General features: G+C 41.4%; 1 protein-coding gene across 1 annotated transcript in view; it reads left to right on the top strand.

Moving 5' to 3' along the window:
• The first annotated feature begins 4290 nt into the window (after nt 1-4290).
• MND1 (meiotic nuclear divisions 1) overlaps nt 4291-20194 on the top strand; it is a 46597-nt gene continuing 30693 nt past the window's right edge. The window contains exons 1-3 of the mRNA XM_014543859.1: nt 4291-4383; nt 8658-8715; nt 11873-12021. Coding sequence (XP_014399345.1) covers nt 4360-4383; nt 8658-8715; nt 11873-12021 — 231 coding nt within the window. The 5' untranslated portion in view covers nt 4291-4359. The remainder of the gene's footprint in view (nt 4384-8657; nt 8716-11872; nt 12022-20194) is intronic.

Genomic DNA, 20194 nt, shown 5'->3' on the forward strand with positions numbered 1-20194 from the left:
GCGGTTAGACCCCGGCGCGTTCGGGAGCGTGACCCGAGCATCGCAAACCCTCTGCCCCCGGGACCTGGAGTCACTTCCGAACCGGGCCCCTCTCCCCGCCTGCCGCCCCCTACGTGCAGCCCCTTAGGGCAGTGGTTCTCAACCTTCCTAATGCCGCGACCCTTTAATACAGTTCCTCATGTTGTGGTGACCCCCAACCATCAAATTATTTTCGTTGCTACTTCATAACTGTAATTTTGCTACTGTTATGAATCGTAATGTAAATATCTGATATGCAGGATGTATTTTCATTGTTACAAATTGAACATAATTAAAGCATAGTGATTAATCACAAAAACAATATGTAATTATATATGTGTTTTCCAATGGTCTTAGGCGACCCCTGTGAAAGGGTCGCTCGACCCCCAAAGGGGTCGCGACCCACAGGTTGAGAACCGCTGCCTTAGGGGAACCCGAGACCCGGCAGGACGCCCTGGTCCCACCTGCCTCCCTTGATCTTGGACCATTGAGTGGGTTTATGCATCGCAACGGGTAGGGGACGTGTCTGAGCTGCTCTCAATTTCATATGTAACCCAGGGACGCTTCACTTCAGATGATTCCTTTGGAAATCAGTTGTTTTTTCCCCCAAAGGGCAGGCTTCTCCCTTTGGGGCCGCGGGCAGCTGGTGGGCAGGGAGTTGGTCGCTTCCTTAGGGACGCACCTGGGAGGGCGCCAGGTTCTCCGGGAACTTGATGTCTTCGTGGTCATCAAGTCATTTGCATAAATCTTCCAAGTTTCATGCTGGCTTTTTGTTTTTGTTTTTCTGCTTCTGTTGGCAGAGAATCAACATCTAATTAAACAGACCTAAGATTTTAATATCTTCATTTAGTGCAGTGGCCGTTATTTTTTTGCCGAGCGAATGGTAGACAAGGATTTAGGTTTACGCTGTTTATGTGAAGGTTCTTGTCCAGATGTAATTATAACTGATAACGGCCTCTTTGTGGTTAAACTACCCTCCCAGCCACCTGGGCATGAAAGGATGTAAGAAGCCAGACAGGACCGCGCTTGACTCTGTTACCAGGGCTCTGTGGTATCACGTTTCTCTATAGAGTTATTGGCTCCAAAGAACCGAATACTGACAACAATCACATATGCGTTAACTTTGTCCCTTTACCCAATCGCTCTCTACTCATAAATCACCTAATACTTAGTTAATTCTTTTCAGATGCTTACCTCTGACAATGGAGATGCATGAAAACAAATTAGAAAACTTTTTGTAAGCCCTATCCTTCCTATTTTTTGTTAATGATTAAGCATTAAATTTAGCATTTTTTTTTTTTTTAAAGATGACCTTCCTTCTCTTTCCTGATGGTGAATTAATAGCTGTTTTGACTTGGTCGGTCTTGCTGGGTAAACAGTTATAAGTCCAGACGTATATTTGGGAGGTGGAGAAATGCAGAGTATCCTGCCACTTCAGTGGGCGGCAGATATCATCTCCTTTTGGTTTTGCAGAATTTTATTGTAATTGGTCAGCAGGGCTGACCTTAGGAATTCTGTGACTCCTAATTGGAGAAGGTCCCTTTGTTGTCCTCAAGTCAAGTTTTGAGTCCCTTTACTTACTAATTTGAAGGCATCGCTCACTTATAGTATCAGGAGATTTTCTTTAAGTATTAAGTAAATGAGCTTTTAGATGCTTGGTTCTGAAAGTAAGGCCTGGCCTTTATGCCTGCTCTGCCTAACCTGGCACTGAGCTCTGGGAAGGCAAAGGCAGTCTGTGTTCTGAAGATTTCCAGGCCGCTGAGACAAGTAAACACACTTTTTTAACTGTAGTAAGATGTGATGATGAAGTTGTATTCTGGGAACACGTGGAATGACACTCTGCCCAACCCGTGAGCTCAGAGAAGTTCGGTTAGAGAATGCCTAACTGAAGCCTTGGTAGACTTTTTGGAGTTTCGAATTGGGGAGAGGAGAAGGTGTTTTAGGTAGAACAACATTTTTAAAGGCACCGAAATGGGAAAGAACATTCTCTGTGTGGAGAATTACAAGTAGTTTTTTGTATTACAGCTCAGATTGCTTAGCTCTCCAGGTTTTCATGTAAAATTTGAAGTGAGGACTGGTACCTGTGAGAGTAGATCGGGAAGGGCCTGTGGGCATCCTTTCCAGGGTGTTGGAGACTTCCGGATGGTTGGGAGCCCTGAAGGCTTTTGACAGTGTAGAATGTGGACTTCAAAGGTGCAACAAGGTGTGCTTAGGGAACTGCAGCTGTGTTGGAGACAGAGAATGAAGGCCTGAATTGGGGTAGAGGTGGTAGGATGGAGCAGACTGTAGATTTGTGAAATAGTTAAGCACTGAATGGGCAGAAAAGTTGGTGATTCGTTGGCTGTGGGATAAGAGGAAGAAACTAGGATAACTGCCAGGCTGCTGTTCTGGCCTGGGCAACTCGGTGGTATCTAACTGAGCTCAAGATCTGCAACAGCAGGTTTGGCGAGTAGACGTGGGAGAGGAGGAGTTCAGCTCAGACCTCCTGAGTTTGAAGTCTGTCCAGCAGACAGGTAGACACAGGAGATCGAAGATCAGGAACACACTCGAGGACTCATGTAAAGATTTGAGGACCCGGTGTGTTAGTTAAAACCGTGAAAGCAGATGAGATCAAAGAAAAGGTGTGAGGAAAAGAGGGCATCGATAGAGAATTCTGGGGAACCGCAGTGTTTGAGAGTAGACAGGGGAAAAGGAGAAAAATACAAACTTTAAGGTATTTATTTTACCCATATGACTCATCAAGGAACACAGGGTCATTTATTGCTGTGAAGATGAGTTGGTGGGTTCCAGGACCTGCAATAGAATAAAGACTCATTCTCTGGTATATACCTATTCAGAATGGCAATTCCAAATCCTCCCATGTGTCATGGGCTCTCATTTTCTGATGGAGTTTTTGGTTGCATATGGTTGATCTTTAATTGTTGTTTTATTTATGTCTGCATTTTTAGTGGTATAACTTTTTAAACTTATTTTTTTATATGCAATGTTTGAGAAAGATGCAGATGTTTCTTAAGAAACATTAGTTTCTTAAGAAAACTCTATTAGAGTCCTCTATTAGAACACTAGAGATGATGGTTCTCATTCTCTTTTTTTTTTAAATATATTTTATTGATTTTTTACAGAGAGGAAGAGAGAGGAATAGATAGTTAGAAACATCGATGAGAGATACATTGATCAGCTGCCTCCTGCACACCCCCTACTGGGGATGTGCCCGCAGCCAAGGTACATGCCCTTGACTGGAATCGAACCCGGGACCTTTCAGTCCGCAGGCCGCCACTCTATCCACTGAGCCAAACCAGTCACGGCTCGTTCTTTTTTGTTATTTTCTGTGAATTGAGGAAATTTGGCTTCTTTTTTTTACTCTTTATTTTGGACTGTGTAAATAATATATAGTAAAATTTATTATTAACATGCATTTTAGTTACATATTATCTTAATTTCAGGTTGGCTAAAAGATAGTTAGAGGATGATAGTAACCTGACATGGGCTCCATTTTCTACTTGGATAGGTTTTCCTTCCTCCAGCCCACCCTCCACAGTGCTACTACAACTATCTTGCTAAAATGTAATTCTCATCTGTCACTCCCTGCTTTAGAAAATGTGCAATAGCTGCTCATTGCCTAGAATAAAGTCTGCTCGCTTTGGCTGGACAATCAGCCTTCCATCATCTGACGCCCAGACTACCTTTCTCACCCTTACCTGCCACTCCCTGTACATATACCATACAGTCATCATCCAGCGTCTTTCTGGAATATCCCATGCACTTTCGTTACATTGTGCCTCTATATGGTCTTCCCTGGACACCTTTCTCACCATTTCTCCACTCACCAAAATCCTCCTCGTCTCTGACTTTCCTAGTGAACTCTTCCTCCCTACCTGAGTGGAATTAACTCATTCTGCCCTGGGTAGCAATTCAATCTATTCTGGGTAACAATTCGTGCATGTTCCTGTTCATCAATTATAAATAGTTATATCTATGTATTTTCTTTGACAGATTGTAAGTCTATCGAAGGTAAATACAGTGACTTGCCACTGGATCATTTGATAAATAATGAATTTATACAGAATGCCAGGCTCTGTCTCAGTCACAGTTTTTACTGTACTGGCAGCACCTACCACAAGGCTTGACCTATAATCATAGAATAGTTCAAGTCAGTCTTGAGGCCTGGCTGCGACCGTTATCAAGCCTGTTGGTACCAGGCAAGATCATACATAACATTTCTGATAATGTTTCAGACCAAGTTTTAAAATGCAGTGTTTAAAAAAATTCAGTGTCTACTTTTTAAATTTTTTGCTTTAGTCGAAGAAAAAAGGACTGAGCGTAGAGGAAAAGAGAGCCCGCATGATGGAAATTTTTTTTGAGACGGTAAGTCATTTTCCCTAAGATTTTTAGTATTTTGCATAATTTTTTCCTTACATATATGTCATCCAGTATTGACTGTACCTTTTTTTTTTTTTTAGTCCTCACCCGAGGATATGCTTTTTCATCAATTTTAGAGAGAGGTATGGAGAGATAGAGAGAGGGAGAGGGAGAGGGAGAGAGAGAGAGAGAGAGAAAGAAACATCAATGTGAGAGAAAAACATTGGTAGTTTGCTTCTAGCATGCACCCTGACTAGGGATCCAACCTGCAACCTGGGCATGTGCCCTGACCGGGAATCGAACCTGCCACCTTTTGTGTACGGGCCTACACTCCAATCAATTGAGCCATACCAGCTAAGGGCTTAACTGTACCTTTTTTTTAATTAGAGATCAGTACTCACCAATTTCCTGAAGAATGAATAAAGTTCTGCAAATATTTGTGGTGTTTGTGAGCTATGAGGGAATAACCTTATCCCAGTGTTCACAGAGTCTCTTCTATCCAGACTATCCTACACACTGGACCCAGAAATATATTTCTGAAGCATATATTTGATTGTGTCCTCTTTCTGCCTGAAACTAATACAGCTGGCCAGGGGGAGGGGCCGTGGGCAGTTGGCCGGCCAGGCCCACCCACTGGTCGAACTCCCGGTCAAGGGGACAATTTGCATATTAGCCTTTTATTATGTAGGATTATATACTGGACATAATTGTATGTGCAATACAGCTGGCAGCATAGTAGGTTTGTTTACACCAGCATCTCCACAACATGTGAGTAAGCTGCACTATGAGATGGCTAGCTACAACATCACTAGGCGATAGGAATTTTTCAGCTCTGTTATAATCATACTAGAGGCCCGATGCACGAAATTCATGCAAGAGTAGGCCTTCCTTCCCCCAGCTGCTGGCACCGGCTTCTCTCTGGCACCCCAGACCCAGGCTTCCCTCCAGCAGCCAGCAAGCACCCGGGACCCAGGCAGCCCTGGCTTCGTCTGGAAGGATGTCCAGTCTAATTAGCATATTATGCTTTTATTATTATAGACTAGAGGCCCAGTGCACAAAATTTGTGCACTGGGGTGGGGGTGGGGGGATGTCCCTTAGCCCAGCCTGCACCCTCTCACAATCTGGGACTGCTGGCTCCCAACCACTCGCCTGCCTGTCTGCCTGATTGCCCCTAACCACTTATGCCTGCCAGCCTGATCGCCTCCTAACTACTCCCCTGCCAGCCCTCCCAACCCGCCTGCCTGTCTGCCTGATTGCCCCTAACCACTTATGCCTGCCAGCCTGATCGCCTCCTAACTACTCCCCTGCCAGCCTGATCGACGTCTAACTGCTCCCCTGCCGGCCTGATCGCTCCCAACTGCCCTCCCTTGTTGGCCTGGTCGCCCTCAACTGCTCTCCCCTGCCGGCCCAGTCCCCCCCAAATGCCCTCCCCTGCTGACCTGGTCCCCACCAACTGCCCTCCCCTGCTGGTCTGGACCCCCCCCAATTGCCCACCCCTGCAGGCCTGGTACCCCCCCAACTGCCCTCCCCTGCTGGCCCGGTCGCCCCTAACTGCCCTCCCCTGCCGGCCTGGTCACCCCTAACTGCCCTCCCCTGCTGGCCTGGTCATCCCTAACTGCCCTCCCCTGCCGGCCATCTTGTGGTGGCCATCTTGTGTGAGGGTGTGATGGTCAATTTGCATATTACCTCTTTATTATATAGGATGGCATGTTGACTGAAATGTCATTATGCAGTGCATGACTGTAATTGTATTAATTGACTGATTGATTGATTTCAGTTCATATATTCCCATATACAGGGTGTCCCTCAAAAATGTATACATACTTTGAATGATTATAAAGTCAGTATTTATTACCCTACAGTTCATTTTCAAAATTTAAAGGAATCTATAAAAATGAATAATCTTTTTTTGTCAATGCTTGTTTTTAAACTGATGACTGTTCTGGTCCAGGCACTGCTGATAATATGAAGCAGTGGAATCGCAAACATCAAGAATCATTTTGGCCCTAGCCGGTTTGGCTCAGTGGATAGAGCGTCAGCCTGCAGATTGAAGGGGCCCGGATTCGATTCCAGTCAAGGGCACATGCCCAGGTTGCAGTCTCGATCCCCAGTAGGGGGCATGCAGGAGGCAGCCAATCAATGATTCTCTTTCATCATTGAAGTTTCTCTCTCTCCCTCTGCATTCCTCTCTGAAATAAAAAATAATAATTTCGTTTGTTATTTTTGCACCCTTGGTTTTTCAATTGTTGCCAGTTTTGTATCATAAACTTTATTTTTTATGTATCCTGATTAAAAAAAAGTCTAGTGGCACTTTAGGATAAATTTTCTTTGTTCAAAGCTTAGTCTGACTTCACCCATTATTTTAAATCAGTTAAACCTGAAAAGGAGTGAAAATTAAGTGAGTTATCAGCTATTAAAGTGTGTATACATTTTTTGGGGACACGTTACATAGTCATTCATATGAATACATATATGTATATATTTGAAGTTGCTAATGTACTACAAAAAGAATTCTTTGCCTGTTAATGCTTAAGAACATGCTAAAAGTATAGCTCAATGATAGAGAACTTGTACCTGAAGTCTGTTTCACCTAATAACTATGTGATTTTAAGGAAGTTATTTAACCTAAGTCTCAGTTTTCTCATCTATTAAGGAGGATGATAATAACTGTACCCAGCTCACAATGTTGGTATAAGAATTAAATGAGGTAATCTATATAAAACATTATAATGCCCAGGTCATAAGTGCTTAATTAAAAGTTATCTAGCGGTAGCTTACACATATTTTTTTTAAGGGCTAGAAGAACATTGTGTTCATCTGTCCTTCATTATCTCTGTTTAATGCTGGGGAAAACTAGTATATACTTGAGACCATTTTCTCTGTCCACTTAAATGACCACATTTTAGTTCTGAAGCTAGTTCTTTGCAAGCTCATTCGTTTGCACAGCAACCCCACTGGGCAGCCAGTATTTCTGGGGCTCCTCCTTGATGACCACATATAGGCAGATGTCTCAGTGAGTTCATGTTTTTTATCCAGGGAATCTGAAGCATTTGCAAATAGATTTGATTAATTGATTTTTAAAAATGCATTAGACACCTAAAGCCAGTAATTTATTGCATGTTCTCTGAGACCTTACGGAATTATCTTTAAACAGTTTATTCCCAGATGTGCAAAAATTGATTTCACACCCTAAGATCAATGACTTAGCAATTTCCTTAATTTAGTAAATGAAGTTACTTTTTCCAACATTTTATTATGAAAGAATTTTACAGTGATACCTATGTATCCCACTTTTAAATTCTACCATTAACATTTTACTCTACTTGCTTTATCACTTATATATTCATCTGTCCACTCCTTTATCCATCCATCAATTTGTCTTTGGTGGGAGGATGTATACCCAGGTACCAGTCTTTTGTCAGGTATATGTTTTATGAATATTGTCTTCTAATCAGTATTTGTGTTTTCAATTTCTTAATAGTACCCTTGGATGAGCAGAAGTTTGAAATTTTTAGGAAGTCTAATTTTCATCATATTGAAGTTGCCTTTTCAAGTTCATTTTAGAATAAGTAGATCCCAGATTTCAAAACAGTTATCACAATAATTATCTTCTAATTGCAGAGTACTTCCATCTTAAATATTTTATTTTGGTTATCCAAGTTTTTTTCATCACTTTAACCAAAGCTTATTACAAAAAGAAAGGAGTAATTGTAAGATTAAAAATTCTACATATATAGGTTCCCATAATGTTTTAATTTGGTGGACATACAACATGTATAAAAATGATTGATAGGCAGCCATGAATATATAATTTTCCTATTTTTTAAGTGTAGCTCTTCCATGAAATTAAATATAAACAATTCTTGACAGTTGGCTGTTTTGTTTTTAGTTGGAACTGCTAAATCTGTAATGTATGATATATGCTAAGCAAAATACTGTTTGTATTTTCTTAAAATCAGTGTCAGAGAAGCTAGATTATCTCGTGTTAACAAATGATTCATTGTAACTAGTTTCTATACTTCAGTGGGAAGCTGTTCTCCAGTTACTTTAAGATTTGTATGTTCATGCAAAACCTGTCCATTTTAACTTCTATGGTATTAAACAAGATAATTTCAGTTTCTTCTGGCTCCAAAATGCTTGATTCTATTGCATTGTTCATTTCCAGGTATAGTTTTTTAGTACAGTGTTTTATGTATGAACAGAATTATGGTAAATATAAGTATATAGTAGAAAATAAATACATGTTTTTCATTTCTTTTTAAATTTTTTTTAAAAAACAGAAAGATGTATTTCAATTAAAAGACATGGAGAAGATTGCTCCCAAAGAGAAAGGCATTAGTAAGTATCAAAGATGTGCCGAAATATGTAGGGAAATATTGGTCCTCTTTTCTGCTACAGTCTTTCACTTTATGGGAACAAATTTCTAGAGATGAATGTTTGTAAATGTATAATATATACATTAAACAAATGTATAAGTGACACAGATCCATCGTTATGGTATTATGCAGAGTATTTTCACTGCCCTAAAAATCCTCTGTGCTCTGCCTCTTTACTTCTTCCTCCCTCCCCCTCATAAAGTCTTTACATGATGTCTTTGGGCCATGGCCATGATTCCTGTGTTTGGAATATCTGCTCTAGGATAAATTAATTGGAGTATGCATGTATGTCCATGTACACACATATATACATACATACAAATATACACATTTATCTACTTATGGGCATAATTTACTTCAAAAGAAGTAAAAACTGTTCATGTATGTTTTAATATTTGTTAAATGTTACTTTTTGTCTTTACCTGGTGTCTTCATTTTCTGTAGCAGCAAATTACCACAAACTTGGTAGCTTGACACAGAAATTTATTCTCTTAGTTCTGGAGACCAGAAGTCAAAAATGAAGGTGTCAACAGAGTTGGCTACTTTTGGAGGCTCAGAAGGAGAATCCATTTCATGTTTCTCTCCTACCTTCTGGTGGCTGCCAGCAGTGCTTGACTTACAGACACATCATTCTCATCTCTGCCTCTGTCTTCACATGGCCTTCCCCTTTGTTATCTCCCCTTCTGTCTCTTACAAGGACACATGCCATTGAATTTGTGACCCAGCCAAAATCCAGGATGATTTCATCTGGAGATCCTTAATTATACCTGTACAGATGCTTTTTCAAATGTGGTCACATTCACAGGTTCTGGGGGTTATCTTTTGAATGGTCACTGTTAAATCCACTACATAGGATACATATTTTTTTATTTTTTATTTTTAAATATATTTTTTATAGATTTCAGAGAGGAAGGGAGAGGCAGGGAGATAGAAACAGCAATGATGAGAGAGAATCATTGATCAGCTGCCTCCTGCACGCCCCACAACCGGGCATATGCCCTGACCAGGAATCGGACCATGACTTCCTAGCTCATAGGTCAATGCTTAACCACTGAACCATGCCAGCCGCACTGGATACATATTTTTTTAAACCTTACTTTCTGATTACGTAAACTACATGCTTATTTTAACAGATTTGGAAATTATAAAGACTATACTGAAAATAAAAGTTGTTCATGAGAACATCACTGTTAAACATTTTGGTGTATTTTGATGAATTATTTTTAGGTTCTGTTTGTCTTTGTATGTATGTATCTGTCCATTTCTCTGAGAAAGAACTATGCTGCATATACAGTTTTGTGTTCATGTCTTTTTTTTTTCATATAACATATCATTCACATTTACCTATGTCATGTGCTTTTAAGAAAATTATGTACAGCACCTGCGTCTCTTAATGTTTAATTCTATGACTACCTACTGTGCCATGATTTGCTTAGCCTGTTACACATTGTTGAACATCTACGTTGTTCCCAAATTTTGCTGCTAAATTTAATGTGCAATTAACATGCTATCCATAAATTTTTTTCTAAAAGACTTTTTTTAAGAGTAGTTTTAGGTTCACAGAAAGATTGAGAGGAAGGTACAGAGATTTCTCATATATTTCCTGTCTCCAACTCCCAACATGCATAGCTTCTGTTAGCAACATCACTGAACAGTGGTACATTTATTACAATTGATGAACCTGCATCGACACATCATAATCACCCAAAGTCCATTGTTTACATTAGAGTTCATGCTTGGTGTTGTACATTCTATGGGTTTGGACAAATGTATAATGACACAGATCTATCATTATGGCTTTGTATTTTTTACATGCTATTTTAAAAAATGTTTTTCTGATTTTTAAACTTGTTCAGTTTATTTTTTATTTATTATTAGAGCCCTCGTGCACAAAAATTTGTGCACTTGGGGGGGTCCCTCAGCCCAGCCTGTGCCCTCTCGCATTCTGGGACCCCTCAGGGGATGTCCACCTGCTGGCTTAGGCCTGCTCCCCAGGGGATCGGGCCTAAGCTGGCAGTCAGACATCCCTCTGGCAGCCCGGGAGCCCTCGGGGGATGTCCACTTGCCAGCGGGGAGCAGGCCTAAGCTGCAGTTGGACATCCTTAGCGCTGCTGAGGAGGCGGGAGAGGCTCCCGCCACCACCGCTGTGCTGGCAGCCATCAGCCTGGCTTGTGGCTGAGCGGAGCTCCCCCTGTGGGGGTGCACTGAGCACCAGGGGGCAGCTCCTGCATTGAGCCTCTGCCCCCTGGTGGTCAGTGTGTGTCATAGTGACCAGTCGTTTCCAGTCGTTCTGCTGTTAGGGTCAATTTGCATATTACCCTTTTATTATATAGGATTTATTTTTCACAATAGTTTTATTTTTTGTTTTCTTAGCAAAAATGGCAATATATGTTTATTTTTGGAAAAAGAAAAATGAGTAAAAAGAAAGAAAGAAAAATTGCCTCTTAACCTGTTACTCAAAATAACCACTGTCACATTAGTGTATACTGTCTTTTAAATTTATTTTTGACATAATATATTCTGTATTACACATTGTGAATGTATATATACCATGCCATTAAATATTTTATAACATAACTTCAATGATTGCATATATTCAATTATAATAAAATACTTTTAAAAGTCCTGTTATTGGACTGGTTCCCAACTTTTTACTATTGAAAACTGCTTTGACAGGCATCCTTATGTATATCCATCATTATTTTCTTTGGCTGAATTTATAAAAGTGGAATTTCTACACAAAAGGCCTGCATAAACCTAAAGCTTTAGATACATGCTGCTGAGGGTACCCATGTTGAGAGTACCCATTTTCCTGGACCCTTTATTTTTTTTAGTGTTTTTAATTTGAGAGTCAAAATATTAACTCTCATTGCTTTATTTTACTTCTTTAATTATTAATGTGGTTCAACATTTTCTTGTTTATTGACCATGTATATTTTATAGATGCCCATTGATATACTTTTGTTTTTCTGTTGCAGTATTGGGCTTTTTTGTTACTATTTTTGAAAGCTCCTTATTTATTAAATTATTAACTCTTGACCTATAAATTTGTTGCATTTCCCCACTTATTGGCCTTTTAATTTTATTTATGATATATCTTTAAAAATTATGTCTTTTAGCTGCTATGTCAGTGAAAGACGTTCTTCAAAGCTTAGTTGATGATGGTATGGTTGACTGTGAGAGGATTGGAACCTCTAATTATTATTGGGCTTTTCCCAGTAAAGCCCTTCATGCAAGGAAACGTAAGTTGGAGGCTCTGGAATCTCAGGTAAGCCACCGCAGTTAAAAAATATACATTTGCTTTGTAAAAAATAAATTTGTTTTACTTAATCTTTTCAGTTAATGGTTTCTGTTAAATTTTTCACATATATTATTTGACTCAAAGTCTAAAGATAATCAACATCTCTTTCTCCCATCAGAATCTTAGAATGTGTTGACTTTCATCTTCCCACATGCCATAATATTGTTATCTAATATTTTAGATCCTTTTAGATTTACAGAAAAGCTGATGGGGAGGTACAGAGAGTTCTGTAATACCCACCCCTTTCTCACTACCAAATACACATCTTGTATTAGTTTCTGTGTAAAAATTTGCTTTCATCTCTCTTAGGAATTGCTGCATCATATGGTAACACTAGAGGCCCAGTGCACAAAAATCGTGCATAGGTAGGGTCCCTAGGCCTGGCCCACGACCAGGGCTGATCAGGTTCCCCGCCTCCTGGCCTCCCCGCCTTTTCCTTCCCTCACTCCCTCAGCACCCCGTCGCCACTGCTGGTTGCCTGCCATGTTTCACTCCACCCCATGGTGGTTAGCGCATATCATAGCAAGCGATCGAACTCCTGGTCGAACTCCTGAGGGGACCATTGCATTTAGCCTTTTATTATATAGGATTATGCTTAACTGAAAAACTTCAGGCTGTTTTCTAAGGAGTTGCACTATTCTGCATTCCTACCAATTTCATCTCTTTCTCACCAAAACTTGTCACTATCTGACTTTTTGACTTTAGTCATTTCAGTGGTATCTCATTATTGTTTTGATTTCCATTGCCCTGATGACTAAGGATGTTGAACATCTTTCCATGTGTCTACTGACCATTTGTATATCTTTCTTAGAGACCTATCAGTTCAGATCCTTTGCCCATGTTTTATCTCTTAAACATGATGCCACATTTTTTTTTTCCTGTGAGGAAATGACATGCATATTCATCACTCAGCAATTTTTTATTTTTTTTAATAACATATTTTTATTGATTTCAGAGAGGAAGGGACAGGGAGAGATAGAAACATCAATGATGAAAGAGAAGCATTGATTGGCTGCCTCCTGCACACCCCCTACTGGGGATCTAGACTGCAACCCGGGCATGTGCCTTTGTCCTGAATCGAACCTGGGACCATTCAGTCTGCAGGCGAAGCTCTATCCACTAAGGCAAACTGGCTAGGGCCATCACTCAGCATTTTTTTCAAAAAGTTTTGCAATTAAAAACTTTATTGAGGAATAATTGGCATACAAGAACTACTTATATTTCTTATATTTAAAGTTAATAAATTGATGTTTGACACACGTATACATTCATGAAACCATCACCACAGTCAAGATAATGATTCCCATCACACCAAAAAGTTTTTTCATTCCCCTTTTCAATCTTTCTCTCCTGCCCACTGTTCCCTTGCCCCATCCCCAGACAAGTACCGATTTGCTCTCTGTCACTATGCATTAGTTTATATTTCCTAGAATTTTCTATAAATGGAATCATACAGTATGTACTCTCTTTCCTGGCTTCTTTTACTCAGTATAATTATTTTAAGATGTATCCATGTTGCTGTATGTATTAATCATTCGCTTTTTATTGCTAAGTGGCATTCCATTGTATGGATGTACAATAGTTTGTTTACCTATTGATGGACATTTGGGTTTTTTGTTTGGGTTATTAGAAATAAAGCTGCTATGGATATTTATGTATAAGTCTGTATGAACATCTTTTTTCATTTATAATGGGTAAATCTCAGGATGGAATAGATTGATCATAGGGTAGGTGTAGTGTAACTTTTAAGAAATTAACAAACTGTTTTCCATAGTGTTGTGCTATTTTATATTCCCACTAGCTATGTATCAGAGTTCCAGTTCCTCCACATCCTGAATAATACTTGGTATGATACCTGTTGTAGTAAGTGCGTAGTGATATCTTGTGGTTTTAATTTCCATTTCCACAGTGCCTAATAATTTGAGCATCCTTGCATGTGTTTATTTGTCATCCATATATCTTCATTGATGAAGTGTCTTTAACAGATCTTTTGCCTTTTAAAAAAATCAGGTTGTGCCCTAGCCAGTTTGGCTCAGTGGATAGAGCGTCAGCCTGCGGACTGAAGGGTGCTGGGTTCAATTTCAGTCTAGGGCGTATGTTCAGGTTGCGGCTTGATCCCCAGTGGGGAGTGTGCAGGAGGCAGCCGATCAATGATTCCTTCTCATCATTGATGTTTCTATCTCTCTCTCCCTCTCTCTTCCTCTCTGAAATCAATAAAATATATATTTTAAAGAAATCAGGTTGTTTATTTTTATTATTCAGTTTAGAAAGTTCTCTATACTTTCTGGATATAAATCCTATATCAGATAAATGCTTTCCAAATGTTTTTCTCCCAGTCTGTAGTTCATCTTTTTATTCTCTTAACTGTTTTGAGGAGCAAAAGTGTTTAATTTTGATGAAGTCTATGTTATCAATTTGTTTCTTTATGGTTGGTGTTTCTGGTGTTACATATTACTTTCCTCCAGGCAGTTCATGACTGCCGCTGGATATATCAGGTGCTGACTAAGCATTTCTTGGTTAACTTTACCAGCCAAAGAAACTCTTTGACCTTGAGAGAAAAGGCCAAATGAGCACTTTTTATATTTTTGCCTTTGGATTTAGCATAATCTCTACTTAGCAAGTGGAGGAGCTTGACAAATCCTATATAATAAAAGCCTAATATGCAAATCAACGGAATGGTGGAACTACCGGCTGAACAATTGGTTGCTATGATGTGTACTGACCACCAGGGGGCAGATGCTCAATGCAGGAGCTGCCCCCAGGCCAGTCAAAGCAGGTGCCAGCGGGGCCCCCCAATCGCCGCACTGGTAGGCTCACAGATCAGCCCTGATCGCGGGCCAGGCCTAGAGACCCTACCCGTGCACAAATTTCATCCACCGGGCCTCTAGTCTATATATACAAAAGGCTAAGTGACCAACCTTATGTCCGTCTGACCGGTACATATAACACACACTGGCAGTTTAAAAATAAACGACTCGTGCATGAGTAATACATATATAGCTCACTGGTGCCAATCGCATGTGTGTTTTAATTTTATAACACTATATTATATATACTATTTTGACATGTAATTTTTGCAGTAATGTAATTACCGCACGAATCTTTCTTCTAATTAATTTCTTTTCAATGTGCACGAATCCGTGCACCAGGCCAATAGTTTTAATAGAAATAAGCAAGAGATTCTTGCTAGTATCCTAGTATATGAATCTATTTTTTTTAATATATTTTATTGATTTTTTACAGAGAGGAAGGGAGAGAGATAGAGAGTTAGAAACATCGATGAGAGAGAAACATCGATCAGCTGCCTCCTGCACATCTCCCACTGGGGATGTGCCCGCAACCCAGGTACATGCCCTTGACCGGAATCGAACTTGGGACCCTTCATTCCGCAGGCCGCTGCTCTATCCACTGAGCCAAACCGGTTTCAGCTATGAATCTATTTTTAAAAGTGAGTATAATATTGTTTTTTTATACTGAGTGATTGAGGTATAGCATGTTCCAATCAGTTACTGTCAGTATACTTCTCTACCTACTGGTCTGAGAGTTGGCATCCAGCATATTTTGTGAAACACCCCTCTCTTCCCACCCCTGTTTACAAGCTGGAGGTTAAAGCTTAATCTCACATACTTGCTCAGAAATCAGAAGTCAAGTCAGGGACTAACACATAGGCAATAGATTTAATACCTTCTGTTCGAAGCACTCCAGAAGTAAATGAAGAATGCATCATTTGTAAAAGGTTGATAGCCCTTGGCATTTGCTATAAATTAAAAAAATTGCCATTCTACTGATCTAAACCTACTTTATTCTTTTACTAAAATTTGAGAAGTCATGTCAGTATCCTACTATGCCCCTCAACCAAGGTTCTGAAGCTCACTTATTATTTTAGAGAAGTGATATGGCTTAATGGAAAGATAGGAATCAGACTGAATTTAGGTCACATTTCACTTCTTACTAACTAGGGTCTTGGGAAATTTTCTTAACCTCTTTAAAGCCTCAGTTTCCCAATTTGTAAAAGAGACACTATACTTATTACAAAGGGTTGCGATGCAGTTGAAGTGATATGTGTAAAGTGCCTGGTGGAAGTAGGCACTTAGTATGTGGTGGTCACAGATTCAGCTAGATTAGTTCCCATCCAGGAGTATATACTCTAAGTTTACTTGTTCAATCAGAACAAATATTTGAGGATCTACTATGTACAAAACATTTTACCAGATACCAGAAAAAGTAGAATTCAAAATCCATGCTTCATAAGAAAGAACTTGTATCCTGTGCTGAAGCTAATATATATTATACACATGAAAGAGGGAAGTGAAGAGTGAAAAGTTTTATATAGTTAATGTAGGTATTAGAAATGCTGCAAGTGGCGGGATTTATATAAAGATAGAAGGCACTGAGTTAACATTGAATTGAACCACATTCCAAATTCAAGGTTGCACTGAAGGATTAGTGTATTCAAGACATTGCTAAAGTAAAATGTGAACTTCCTTTGAATTTCTTGTTAATTACTTCCAGATTAGAGAGAAGGAGAACTCTTAAATTCCCCTGCCCCTCATCATTCTCTTATGCTTTGGTCTGTCAGTGATTTCAATTATGGGTAGGAATGTATTCATCTCTTGAGAATAGACATTTTTGTAGTATATCTGAAAATTAAATCAGGAAACATATTTTGTTCTCCCTTGTATGTGTTGATCATGCTTTAAAAGTCTAAAAAAGCCTCATGATTATAATATATGTTTCCCTTTAACATATTCTGAGCTAGCAAACAAGCCATCAGCTGTGTGTGGGTTGCATTAACTACTTCTACTGATATTTACTCTGTGCCGGTTCTGTGCATGCATTGTGCCAAATTCTGTGGGCAATATAAAAATAATAGAATATGTGTTTTATGTTGAGATAATTTATGCTTTTCTTGGGAAGGCAAGATAAATACCTTCTGTAGTTAACTTTTTATGAAAAGACATAGTTAATTAACTATGTAAGATTTAATTTATGTAAGATCAGTGCCAGACACTGTTGTTGCTATGGGTCCTAATTGTTACACAGTTTAGAGGGTAGCAAGATTTTTATAAATCCACTAAAGGCCCGGTGCACGAAATTTGTGCACTGGTGGGTGGTGGTGGTGTCCCTCAGCCTGGCCTGCACCCTCTCGTAATCCGGGACCCCTCAGGTAGGGTCCTAAGGCCTGGCCAGCGATCAGGGCCTATTGGGGCTTTCTTTCCCCCGGCTGCCAGCAGCTGGCCCCATTCCCGCCGCTGCCACTGCTTGCCTTCTGTGTGGCACTGCCCCCCCCCCCACCAGTTGCCTCCCTCTGTGGGCAACAGGTGTGGGGTGTGGTCACTTGGCTGGCCTGGGCCTCCCTCTGCAGGGCGATCACTGGCTGGCCCTGCTCACCTGCCACAGCGTCGCTGGCCGGTGGCCTGGGCCTCCCTCTGTGGGGTGATCGATCATAGGGCTCCACGATCGATTGCCCAGCAGAGGGAGGTCCCGCCCACCCGGCCAGGGCTCCACAGTCGCAGAGCACCCCCCCACCCCAATTGATCACCCTGCAAGCCGGTGGCCTAGGCCTCCATCTTTGGGGCAATCAATCGCAGAGGCCCCCCATTGATCGCCCCATAGAGGTGGCCTGGCTCTTCCTCTGCGGTTGATCGTGGGAAGATGGCGGGGGCCCCCCAACTAATTGCATCACACCCACCTTGGCTGGCCTGGTGCCAGTGTGTGTCATAGCATGGTCGTCCGGAAGGTCATCCGGACAGTTGTTCCTGCTGTTCGGTCGATTTGCATATTACACTTTTATTATTATAGATACTAGGGGCCCGGTGCACAAATTCGTGCACCTTGAAAGGAACTGTGGCTGCGAGGCTGCAGTGGGCACAGGAGTGGGTCTCGGCCCATCCTCCGTGCCCCCGCCACAGCCCCCAGTCTCATCTGCCGGTAGCCCTGCTCCCACCGCCGCCGTTCCCATGCACTCAGTGCCGGCCCTGCTTGCACCCACTGAAGGCATGGAGCAATTGGGGCCGGCGCCAGAAGTGGGTGCGAGTGGGGCCAGCACCGTCAGAGGATGTGAGCAACGGCTGCTGCCCTGATCGCCCCTCAGGAGCAGGGGGAGGTAGAGAAGCCCTGAGGGGTGATCAGGGCCGGCAGCCTCCACAAACACCCGCTGGCGGCACTGAGCTATCGGGGCCAGTGCCAGGCGCCGGCAGTGGGTGTGAGCGGTGGTTCTAGCACCTGCAGCAGGTGCAAACAGGGCCAGCGCTGGTAGCAGGTGCAAGCGCCAGGTGGGACCATGGTGTGCGGGAGCAAAGACTTTTCAGTAACCACCAGAGGCTCACCCCAGTGGCGCCCCTGCTCACCTGCTCCACCATCCCACCGCAGCCGACTTTCGCCATGTTCCACGCGTGCCCCCTGGTGGTCAGCATATGTCATAGCGACTGGTTGTTTGGTTGTTCCAGTTGTTCTGCCGTTGCATATTAGCCTTTTATTATATAGGCTAGTTAAGGGTAACTTTTTAGAAATTATTTTGAGCTGAAAGTTGAGTAGATTAGATGGATGGAGGAAATTCTGCAGCGGGCAGAGGGAGCCACTGATGCTGATGTTGACAGTGGCAGCCAAAATGTATTGAGCACTTAGCCAGGTATGGCTTTAAGAGCTTGTCTTAGTTTTTCAGGCTGCTATAACAAAATACCAGGATGAGTAGCTTATAAACAACAGAAATTTATTTCTCATAGTTTTGGAGGCTGGTCAGGTAAGAGCCCTCTCCCAGGTCAGAGCCTTTTCACTGTACCCTCACATGGTGGAAGGGGCTGGCATCTCTCTGGATACTCTTCTATAAGAGCACTAACCTTATTCATGAGGACTCCACCTTCATGCCGTAAGCACCTCTCAAAGGCCCCACATACTAAAACCATTACCTTTAGGTGTTATGACTTCAACATATGATTTTGAGGGAGACACAAACATTTAGACCAGGGGTCCTCAAACTATGGCCCGCGGGCCACATGCGGCCTGCCGAAAACATTTATCCGGCCCACCGGGTGTTTTTGCCGCCGCTGCCTATTGCTTAGCAGCCGACTCATCCCGGGCCCGCAGTGCGCATGTGTGGAATGTGCACTGCACTCTCCGACTCCCCTCCTTCTCTCTGTCTCTCGACTCCTCCTCTCAGTCTCGGGTGTGATCAGACGAGTCACGAGCATGCCTGTGTAGAGCCTGCTGCTGCCTGAGGAATGAGGTAAGAACAAGTTAGGATTTATTTTTTTGAAGTTAGGTCTATTTTTTATTGTATTTTGCAGTTAGTAGGGCCTTTTTTTTGAAGTTAGGAGAGCCTTTTTTTTTTTGAAGTTTTGTTTTTTTACTTCAAAATAAGATATGTGCAGTGTGCATAGGAATTTGTTCATAGTTTTTTTTTAAACTATAGTCTGGCCCTCCAACGGTCTGAGGGACAGTGAACTGGCCCCCTGTTTAAAAAGTTTGAGGACCCCTGATTTAGACCATCGCAGAGCTTTTACAGGTTTTATATCACTTGATTCTTACAACTGCAAGAGTTATGTATTAACTCCCCATTTTACATATGAGAAGATTAAGGCACCAAGAAGTTAAATAACTTGCCCAAAATAGCAGTATTAGTAGCTGATGAAGCAGGATTCAAATACAGGCATTCTGATTCCATAGTCCTTGCATGTAATCACAGATAAACAAAACTATAAAGCACATTATATTCAGTGAAGAGTTGGTGACCAGCATGGAAAGACTGAAAACAAATTTTTAATAGTAATGGGGAAATAAGGTTAGAAATTAGATTGAGGCCCTTTTATGGGATGTTTTAATAATTGGGAATTTTTAAAAAATTCATAGAGAGGAAGGGAAAGGGAGAGAGACATCAATTGGCTGCCTCCTGCATGCCCCCTATTGGGGATTGAGCCTGCAACTTGGGCATGTGCCCTGACCGGGAATTGAACTGGTGACCTTCTAGTGCATGGGACAATGCTCAACCAATTGAGCTACACCAGCAGGGCAGTGGTTGGTTGGATTTTATCATATACACCAAGCAGGGGAAGTGGAAATTTTCCTGCCAGTTTATTTTATGGTTTTTCTTTTTGCTGATCTAATTACTTTAAAAAATAGATTATAAGCTCAGAAAATACTA

This window comes from Myotis brandtii, unplaced genomic scaffold (assembly GCF_000412655.1).
Source record: "Myotis brandtii unplaced genomic scaffold, ASM41265v1 scaffold34, whole genome shotgun sequence".
Lineage (NCBI taxonomy): Eukaryota > Metazoa > Chordata > Mammalia > Chiroptera > Vespertilionidae > Myotis > Myotis brandtii.